Source organism: Ostrea edulis, chromosome 5 (genome assembly GCF_947568905.1).
Source record: "Ostrea edulis chromosome 5, xbOstEdul1.1, whole genome shotgun sequence".
NCBI lineage: Eukaryota > Metazoa > Mollusca > Bivalvia > Ostreida > Ostreidae > Ostrea > Ostrea edulis.
The window spans coordinates 51523387-51535514 of NC_079168.1; the positions used below are offsets into that span (position 1 = coordinate 51523387).

The window sequence follows — 12128 nt, forward strand, 5'->3', positions numbered from 1 at the left end:
CATTTCTTTTTTGCAGCATCAAGAAATGTGAATGACTGGTGGCTGTCATACTGGGTTTCTCACACACACGACTCCAGCAGCAGCAATCACAGCAGCGATAACCACACTGGGTAAACGAATTACACATAGCGTAGGAGAGCCTATCAAATCTTACTAAGATTCAGGAACTCTACACATAGAGCAGGAGAGCCTATTAAATCTGACTAAGATTCAGGAACTCTACACACAGCGCAGCCTATCAAATCTGACTAAGATTCAGGAACTCTACATTCTTTACCATTTGTCCAAAGGTCTCATAGTGTGAATGTAATATACTGTGTACTAATAGATAAATGTATACAAAATCAACTATTTTAAAAAAAGGTTTACTTGTATGCATGTACACAATCTGTTATATTTTTCAGAAACACTACTTCAGACTCGGATGACATCGAGTTCTATCTTACAGTGTATGGGGCCTTGGCTGGGGCAAATTCCTTGTTTACCTTGATAAGGGCTTTCCTATTTGCTTATGGAGGGATTCGTGCTGCACAGTTTCTGCATATACGACTTCTGTCGGTGATATTAAAGGTAAATGAAGTGTGTGGGTCAAGGAAAGTAAAGAAAGTTTATGCTTTAATATGTATTCTATTTTGTTATCCAAATTCTCTGTGAAGATGTCATACATGTATAATGTAGACAAGACAGACACTATAGTCATTGTCAAAATATCATACATACACTATAGTCATTGACAGAATATCATATACTATATATAGTAATTCTCAGAATATCATACACTATAGTCATTGACAGAATATCATACACTATAGTCATTGTCAGAATATCATACACTATAGTCACTGACAGAATATCATACACTATAGTCACTGACAGAATATCATACACTATAGTCACTGACAGAATATCATACACTATAGTCACTGACAGAATATCATACACTATAGTCACTGACAGAATATCATGAATGTACTATAGTCATTGACAGAATATCATATACTATAGTCATTGTCAGAATATCATATACTATAGTCATTGACAGAATATCATACACTATAGTCACTGACAGAATATCATATACTATAGTCATTGTCAGAATATCATATACTATAGTCATTGTCAGAATATCATATACTATAGTCATTGACAGAATATCATATACTATATATAGTAATTCTCAGAATATCATACACTATAGTCACTGACAGAATATCATACACTATAGTCACTGACAGAATATCATACACTATAGTCATTGTCAGAATATCATACACTATAGTCATTGACAGAATATCATATACTATAGTCACTGACAGAATATCATATACTATAGTCACTGACAGAATATCATATACTATAGTCATTGTCAGAATATCATATACTATAGTCACTGACAGAATATCATACACTATAGTCATTGACAGAATATCATACACTATAGTCACTGACAGAATATCATATACTATAGTCACTGACAGAATATCATATACTATAGTCATTGACAGAATATCATACACTATAGTCATTGACAGAATATCATACACTATAGTCATTGACAGAATATCATATACTATAGTCATTGACAGAATATCATACACTATAGTCATTGTCAGAATATCATACACTATAGTCACTGACAGAATATCATACACTATAGTCACTGACAGAATATCATACACTATAGTCATTGACAGAATATCATACACTATAGTCATTGACAGAATATCATATACTATAGTCACTGACAGAATATCATACACTATAGTCATTGACAGAATATCATATACTATAGTCACTGACAGAATATCATATACTATAGTCATTGACAAAATATCATACACTATAGTCACTGACAGAATATCATATACTATAGTCACTGACAGAATATCATACACTATAGTCATTGACAGAATATCATATACTATAGTCATTGACAGAATATCATATACTATAGTCACTGACAGAATATCATACACTATAGTCACTGACAGAATATCATGAATGTACTATAGTCACTGACAGAATATCATATACTATAGTCATTGACAGAATATCATATACTATAGTCACTGACAGAATATCATACACTATAGTCATTGTCAGAATATCATATACTATAGTCACTGACAGAATATCATATACTATAGTCACTGACAGAATATCATACACTATAGTCATTGTCAGAATATCATACACTATAGTCATTGACAGAATATCATATACTATAGTCACTGACAGAATATCATATACTATAGTCACTGACAGAATATCATACACTATAGTCATTGTCAGAATATCATACACTATAGTCATTGACAGAATATCATACACTATAGTCATTGTCAGAATATCATATACTATAGTCATTGTCAGAATATCATACACTATAGTCACTGACAGAATATCATGAATGTACTATAGTCATTGACAGAATATCATATACTATAGTCATTGACAGAATATCATACACTATAGTCATTGTCAGAATATCATATACTATAGTCACTGACAGAATATCATATACTATAGTCATTGTCAGAATATCATACACTATAGTCATTGACAGAATATCATACACTATAGTCATTGTCAGAATATCATATACTATAGTCATTGTCAGAATATCATACACTATAGTCATTGACAGAATATCATACACTATAGTCATTGACAGAATATCATACACTATAGTCATTGACAGAATATCATATACTATAGTCACTGACAGAATATCATACACTATAGTCATTGACAGAATATCATATACTATAGTCATTGTCAGAATATCATATACTATAGTCACTGTCAGAATATCATACACTATAGTCATTGACAGAATATCATATACTATAGTCACTGACAGAATATCATACACTATAGTCATTGACAGAATATCATATACTATAGTCATTGACAGAATATCATATACTATAGTCATTGACAGAATATCATATACTATAGTCATTGTCAGAATATCATACACTATAGTCATTGACAGAATATCATATACTATAGTCATTGACAGAATATCATACACTATAGTCATTGACAGAATATCATATACTATAGTCATTGACAGAATATCATACACTATAGTCATTGACAGAATATCATACACTATAGTCATTGACAGAATATCATATACTATAGTCATTGACAGAATATCATATACTATAGTCACTGACAGAATATCATACACTATAGTCATTGACAGAATATCATATACTATAGTCATTGACAGAATATCATACACTATAGTCACTGACAGAATATCATATAATATAGTCACTGACAGAATATCATACACTATAGTCATTGTCAGAATATCATACACTATAGTCATTGACAGAATATCATATACTATAGTCATTGACAGAATATCATACACTATAGTCATTGTCAGAATATCATACACTATAGTCATTGACAGAATATCATATACTATAGTCATTGACAGAATATCATACACTATAGTCATTGACAGAATATCATATACTATAGTCATTGACAGAATATCATACACTATAGTCATTGACAGAATATCATACACTATAGTCATTGTCAGAATATCATACACTATAGTCATTGACAGAATATCATACACTATAGTCATTGACAGAATATCATACACTATAGTCATTGACAGAATATCATACACTATAGTCACTGACAGAATATCATACACTATAGTCACTGACAGAATATCATACACTATAGTCATTGACAGAATATCATATACTATAGTCACTGACAGAATATCATATACTATAGTCATTGACAGAATATCATACACTATAGTCACTGACAGAATATCATACACTATAGTCACTGACAGAATATCATATACTATAGTCACTGACAGAATATCATGAATGTACTATAGTCACTGACAGAATATCATATACTATAGTCACTGACAGAATATCATGAATGTACTATAGTCATTGACAGAATATCATATACTATAGTCACTGACAGAATATCATGAATGTACTATAGTCATTGTCAGAATATCATACACTATAGTCACTGACAGAATATCATACACTATAGTCACTGACAGAATATCATATACTATAGTCACTGACAGAATATCATGAATGTACTATAGTCACTGACAGAATATCATATACTATAGTCAATGACAGAATATCATGAATGTACTATAGTCATTGTCAGAATATCATACACTATAGTCACTGACAGAATATCATACACTATAGTCACTGACAGAATATCATATACTATAGTCAATGACAGAATATCATGAATGTACTATAGTCACTGACAGAATATCATGAATGTACTATAGTCATTGTCAGAATATCATACACTATAGTCACTGACAGAATATCATACACTATAGACACTGACAGAATATCATATACTATAGTCACTGACAGAATATCATGAATGTACTATAGTCACTGACAGAATATCATATACTATAGTCAATGACAGAATATCATGAATGTACTATAGTCATTGTCAGAATATCATACACTATAGTCACTGACAGAATATCATACACTATAGTCACTGACAGAATATCATATACTATAGTCAATGACAGAATATCATGAATGTACTATAGTCATTGTCAGAATATCATACACTATAGTCACTGACAGAATATCATACACTATAGTCACTGACAGAATATCATATACTATAGTCACTGACAGAATATCATGAATGTACTATAGTCATTGACAGAATATCATATACTATAGTCACTGACAGAATATCATACACTATAGTCACTGACAGAATATCATATACTATAGTCACTGACAGAATATCATGAATGTACTATAGTCACTGACAGAATATCATATACTATAGTCACTGACAGAATATCATGAATGTACTATAGTCATTGTCAGAATATCATACACTATAGTCACTGACAGAATATCATACACTATAGTCACTGACAGAATATCATACACTATAGTCATTGTCAGAATATCATACACTATAGTCATTGACAGAATATCATATACTATAGTCACTGACAGAATATCATATACTATAGTCATTGACAGAATATCATATACTATAGTCATTGACAGAATATCATACACTATAGTCATTGACAGAATATCATACACTATAGTCATTGACAGAATATCATACACTATAGTCACTGACAGAATATCATACACTATAGTCACTGACAGAATATCATACACTATAGTCATTGACAGAATATCATATACTATAGTCATTGACAGAATATCATACACTATAGTCACTGACAGAATATCATATACTATAGTCATTGTCAGAATATCATACACTATAGTCATTGACAGAATATCATATACTATAGTCATTGACAGAATATCATATACTATAGTCATTGACAGAATATCATACACTATAGTCATTGACAGAATATCATATACTATAGTCATTGACAGAATATCATACACTATAGTCACTGACAGAATATCATACACTATAGTCACTGACAGAATATCATATACTATAGTCATTGACAGAATATCATACACTATAGTCATTGACAGAATATCATACACTATAGTCACTGACAGAATATCATACACTATAGTCATTGACAGAATATCATATACTATAGTCACTGACAGAATATCATATACTATAGTCATTGACAGAATATCATACACTATAGTCATTGACAGAATATCATACACTATAGTCATTGACAGAATATCATATACTATAGTCATTGACAGAATATCATACACTATAGTCATTGACAGAATATCATATACTATAGTCATTGACAGAATATCATATACTATAGTCATTGACAGAATATCATACACTATAGTCATTGACAGAATATCATACACTATAGTCATTGACAGAATATCATATACTATAGTCATTGACAGAATATCATATACTATATATAGTAATTCTCAGAATATCATACACTATAGTCACTGACAGAATATCATACACTATAGTCACTGACAGAATATCATACACTATAGTCATTGACAGAATATCATACACTATAGTCATTGACAGAATATCATATACTATAGTCATTGTCAGAATATCATACACTATAGTCACTGACCGAATATCATACATGTACTATAGTCATTGACAGAATATCATGGATATTTATGCCTACCTGTCCCTGGCTGTAGGTTTATATTAAAAAAATGTTCTAACAATTTTGGCAAATGTTATCAAAATGTTCCTTTGTATATACTTGATGATATGCTTTGAAATTGACAGTAGCGGTGTCATTCAGGTGACTGGTATCTCTGAATCACATGTCACTTTGTCCCTGACCGCTACGTATCCAGGTCACTTCATGTCCAGTATCCAGACTGATACTTTGTATCCTAGTTTCAGGTGTTGGCAGGGTACATTGTGGCTCCTAAAAAAATGTTATACACTGGGTGTAGGGTACAAAGTGGCTGTAGACCTACATAGGGTAAAGAGTGAATTTCTATATCTTTTTTTACTATGATCTTAGTCATGCAGTAAATAAAATATTTATACCTGAATGTGGTGTACAGATGTACAAGTATGATTATTTTTAAAGGAAACTTTAGAATATGGATTAGAATATGGATTATCCATTTATTTTGCTTGTTTCCTTTTAAACACCACACAATGGTTATGCAATTGAGTCACGTGGTTTGCTCTTCATCAGCTGAAAAATTATGGGAACTAACCATAATGCCTCCGGAAAAATGTCTCCGTCACTGTGGTATACTTCATTGACAATCCCGTAATTAAAATAATTAGATTGTTTAGAAAGTATAATTAACGTTTTTAAATTCCATACAAGCTTTCTCATAGCTTCAAATGTTTTGTTTTTGCATGGTTTGAGAGAAGAAAAAACATTGCAGCTAATATGACGTCACAATTTGTAACTGTTTACACCAAGCGCGTTTTATTTCCCGCATTAAATGAAGAGGCGGATAAAAGTCGTGTTTCAAGATGTTAATTTAATGGGCTTCGCTCGTCTCAACGGTCACACCGTACAACATATTAAAGTAATAAATCAATGATATTTTTTTGTTTGTTACCCCTCTAGGAATAAATAATCCAAACGCTTGTTTTATTGACTCTAAACTGGTACATAAAATAGAAAAAAAGTAATGTTTTTTTTCTTTCAGCATATTTATTTCAAGCATTGAGTTGTAAATATTTCTACAAGACTGAAACATCAACATGATCAACAAAACAAGTACAGTGTATAAATAAAACAATAGTCACTGGGATGTGTTAATATACACAAAATATCTGAAATTCAAACTAATTCAGAGTTCATCAAAATTAACTGTTGCATACCCCTTGCTAACGTGTTGGTTTAAGAATTACCATAATGTCAATATTAATGAGCATGTGAGTAAATTGATAATACTGTGTAATCATTTTCCAATAACACCGTTAAACATAAAATATTTAAATTTTGATATATTATGGTTATGATATACCGGTTGTAATAATGATATTAAATATTTGTTGATATTGACTTTGTAACAGCTTCTTACCCTACACCTAGGCATCGTCACAAACCACGGCCAATATGTACAATCCTCTCCCATCTGGAGAGAGCTATGCGGACCCCGGACCGTGGCTTGAGACGATGACACCCAGGGTACAGCTTATTTTTTAGTTCCCTGCTAACTAGTGACTTCCAAAACTAGGGTATGAAGTGTCAGTCTGGTTATGAAGTGGTTGAGATATGAATTAGTGACTTGCACTTTCTTACCTTTTCTATTTCATTTTCCTGTTTCCAGGCTCCTGTCTCATTTTTTGATGCTAATCCAATGGGACGAATCATCAACAGGTTTTCTTCTGATCTGTATGCAATAGATGATTCACTGCCATTCATACTCAACATATTCCTGGCCCAGCTGTATGGAATTCTGGGTACAATTGTTGTCATTTGTTATGGACTACCATGGTTCACGCTTCTTCTGTTACCACTGGGATTTGTTTATTATAAAATTCAGGTTAGTTTGATAGGTGTACTCAATTATAAATCATCCGGGGAAAAATTCTATGTTTTGGAAAGAATTTGTAGACTTCATCATATCAAGGAAAGTGATTATCATGTACGCACAGTGCCATTCTAATTAAAATTAGATCCTTTGATCCGCTCACGTATACCGCTACACAAGAGGAATGTACATGTGACCGTGTGTGGATCAAAGGATCTAATTTTATGCCACAAAGTGGGGCCCTTTTGTGATGCTTACCATCAAATGATATCTAGTTTTGTTTGTTTTCTAGCATTTTTACCGTCACACCTCCAGAGAGGTCAAGCGGATATCCAGTGTTTCCCTGTCTCCAGTGTATGCTCATTTCTCAGAAACAGTCACTGGGCTTACAACGATCAGAGCATTCAGGGAATCAGACAGGTTGGTATCAGGAAAGTTGAGAATACTAAAGATCATCTCATTATTCAATATCATGGTATGTGGTACATAGACATGCGATGCGTACGTGTATTTGAAAATGAATTTTGATAAATGTCAGACTGAATAAAGAATACTCAGCTTTAAAACATTATGTAATACCATTTTCTCCACAATTACTACTTCATTAGTACAAATTCGTGTATTTTTACATGTACATGCATAAAGAAGTTTGAAATTAAACATTACTGGTACATGTCCTTTTCAAAAGATCTTTCAGATTAATCAACCATATTGTGAAGAGTTGTTGCCCTTAAAATTATGATTGACACATCCTCTATTATCAGATTCAGAAAAGAAAACCTGGAAAAGTTAGATCTTAACCTTAGAGCCCAGTACAGTGGACAAGCAGTAGCCAGCTGGCTAGGGTTTAGACTCCAGATGATGGGAGTTGTCATGGTGACAGGCATTGCATTTATTTCTGTTCTACAGCACCACTTTCAGACAGTGAATGCAGGTACGGGGAATATGTTTGTCATAAGTTGATCAAACTTAGAATAATTTTGGTGATTTTTGCTGTCATTTGACGAAAGTGAATTAATTTCGATCAATTCCTTGTTTCAACAGAGATTTCATTCAAATTTTGACATGTGATGGAGTCACCTTTCTTGAGTTGAGTCAGTTGTAAAATGATAAGGTTACAGGGACATGCTTTTATAGGGAGTGTATCAGATATAACTCTCTCCCAGTTTACCATAGATAATGATTCTTTGTCAAGCTATTGTTAATGGTCAGATATTTATTGAATTATTCATGAGACTGGGGTCAATAACATGACCTCAAATGCAATGCTGTTATATCCTCCTCCAGTGTAACAGTTTGAGAAGACCTGATTTTAATTAGATTGCACAAAGATTCAATATGTATATTTTTTTTAAGTAAGCATTCTCATTTTGTATAGCTTTTGGTTTGTTCAAAACATGAGAACACAATAAGATTAAAGTACTACACTTGTGTCCCAAACATATGAGTCTTTATGTATGAATGTATATGTATGAATGTAAGGGTTACTAATGTGAGCAATGTAAGCCCATGGGCCACTTTTAAGTTTTTGGTATTAAAACACAAATTTACTACTCACAACAAGTCACAAAATATATTTATTTTGATAAGTTTCCAAAACAACCACATTTAGAGTACCTGCACAAGTTTTTGTACAAAACTTAAAATTTAAACGAGGTTGGTCATTCATACAGTAGATCAATAGAAAATGTTTGGTTAAGTTTATGTTAGTGTGTAATTTGATTAATTGTCCCACTCAGTATCAATTGTTAATTATCTTATTGTAATGGTGTGTATGATACTTTGTAATTTTTAACCAGTTCTCCTTTATGCTTTAACAGGATTAGTTGGCTTGGCTTTATCTTACGCACTTTCTGTGACCAACCTTCTGAGTGGGGTGGTTAGCTCTTTCACGGAGACTGAAAAACAGCTGGTTAGCGTAGAGAGAACACAGCAGTACCTCAACATTCCACCTGAAAATCTACAAGGATCACTGCTGGTAAACGCCATTATACCTTTATTTGTTTGTCCAATGAAATTAGATTCCGACGAGTGAATGTTTATATGAGGGAAATGTGTCAACTGGAATGGAATTTGAACCTGTTTGCTAAAGTTTTTCACATTGAAGAAAAGAAAGGTTTGCTATTCCCTTCATCGATTGTTTGTGTGTAATTTTAAAAACTGGGTAAGTGGAAATAATTAAGAAATAGTAAATATATTAAAGTTGAGGTGTTTAATTTTCTGAAGAATCACTAATCCAGAAAAGTCAAAACTTACTTAAGAATAGTGATGTGCTGATTATCGCCGACTTTCGATTGTCGGTCGCTATAACTGAAACGATGTGAATAATCGATTGTCATTTTGAAAATCGAAAATCGCCGGCATCGGTATTTTTTTTAAACAGAAATATTCCTGCCGCGACTTAACTGAAATAAAAAATGGCTGATGAAGCTGAATCATCCGATAAGATTGAATATTGTTTTAACGTCCCTCTTGAGAATCTTTCACTCGTATGGAGACGTCACCATTGCCGGTGAAGGGCTATAAAATTTAGGACTATGCTCGGCACTTACCGTCTTTGAGCAGGGAGGGATCTTTATCGTGCCACACCTGCTGTGACATGGGGCCTCAGATTTTGCCTCTTTCAACAAGCAAGGAGTAATGAGGCTCTATTCTAACCTGGATCCCATAAGAACAACAAAAGTCGAGAGAGATATCCCTATCCTGGGAAAACAAAATCGAAAGTATGAGATTATCAACTTCAAATTTCTAATGATTTTAGACGTCTCCATATGAGTGAAAAATTCTCGAAAGAGACGTTAACCAACATACAATCAATCAATCGATCATTCTTATAATTTTATTCCGATTAACTTAATATTTAGGGTAAAAAATAAAGTAAATTTAATATATTTAAATGACATAAATTTGAAATGAATAAAATTCGATTATTTTTTGATTAATCGATTGAAAAGGTGAATCCGATCATCGATTAATTCTTTTTTCCCAATTGTCCATCACTACTTAAGAACTTTTTAATATGAAAGATTTAGCTCTGTTCATGAGCCCCCTGGGCAGACCAGGGTGAGGCCACAATATTAGAGATTAAAGGTTTGGCATAGAATTATATAGAAGCATTCTTAATTAAAATTCTTCCCAAGAACCATAAGGGTACAAGATATTACAATCAATATGCAGACATCCTCGTGTTCTGTAGATTCAAGTTTACACACACCACGACTCTCAAGCTCAGGGTTTGCACACACCATGACTCTCAAGCTCAGGGTTTGCACACACCACGACTCTCAAGCTCGGGGTTTGCACACACCACGACTCTCAAGCACAGGGTTTGCACACACCACGACTCTCAAGCTCAGAGTTTGCACAGGATTATGTAGGAACACTAGTACTCTCCAAAAATTTTCTCAAAAAACATAAGTGTATGCTAGTATTCTGTGAAATTAAAATACACAAGCATCTTCATGTGTTGTTCATTCACTTTTCACACCATGACCCCCAGGTTCTTGTCAGGGACATGAGTGGGGATTTAAGTCTTAGATAGTAATAGATCTGAAGGACCACATAGATATGATTTGTAAAATTAATATTCAAGCATTCTTATATAGTGTAGATTCAAGTTACTTCACACTCTGACCCCAAGGACAAGGATGAGGCCACAATTAGGATGAAAAGTTTTATATAGAAATGTATCAATTCTTTCAAAATCTTCTGAAAAAAACATACAGGTACAAATTGCAAGCATCTTCATGTAGTGTAGATTTAAGTTTGTTCACACCATGACCCATGACACCATGATAGGGATTTAATGTTTTACATGGAAAATGCTATTACCCATGGTATAATTTTTTTCTTATGTTATCTATAACAGGTCTCTCCATCTTGGCCTACCATGGGAGTGGTTTCCTTCAAAAATGTTTACCTGAGATACAGAGCAGACCTGACTGATGCTCTATGTGAAGTCACCTTCTGTACACAACCCAATGAGAAAGTGGGCATTGTGGGCAGAACTGGGTCAGGCAAGTCCAGTCTGTTCCAGGCTCTGTTCAGAATGGTAGAGATACACCAGGGAGATATCAAAGTAGATGGCATGAGCATCAGATATCTTGATCTCAAGGAAATAAGGTTAAACATTTTCCATAAGATTTTTTCCCAGTCACATTTTGA

The 12128-nt window shown here is 32.9% G+C and overlaps 1 protein-coding gene across 2 annotated transcripts in view; it reads left to right on the forward strand.

Annotated features, from left to right (window-relative positions):
* Positions 1 to 12128, forward strand: part of LOC125652655 (ATP-binding cassette sub-family C member 10-like) — a 34418-nt gene that overhangs the window by 19707 nt on the left and 2583 nt on the right. For both annotated transcript variants that reach the window (XM_048881998.2, XM_048881999.2), the window contains 7 exons: positions 17 to 110; positions 405 to 570; positions 7761 to 7976; positions 8257 to 8384; positions 8729 to 8898; positions 9785 to 9942; positions 11833 to 12086. In XM_048881998.2, coding sequence (XP_048737955.2) covers positions 17 to 110; positions 405 to 570; positions 7761 to 7976; positions 8257 to 8384; positions 8729 to 8898; positions 9785 to 9942; positions 11833 to 12086 — 1186 coding nt within the window. The remainder of the gene's footprint in view (positions 1 to 16; positions 111 to 404; positions 571 to 7760; positions 7977 to 8256; positions 8385 to 8728; positions 8899 to 9784; positions 9943 to 11832; positions 12087 to 12128) is intronic.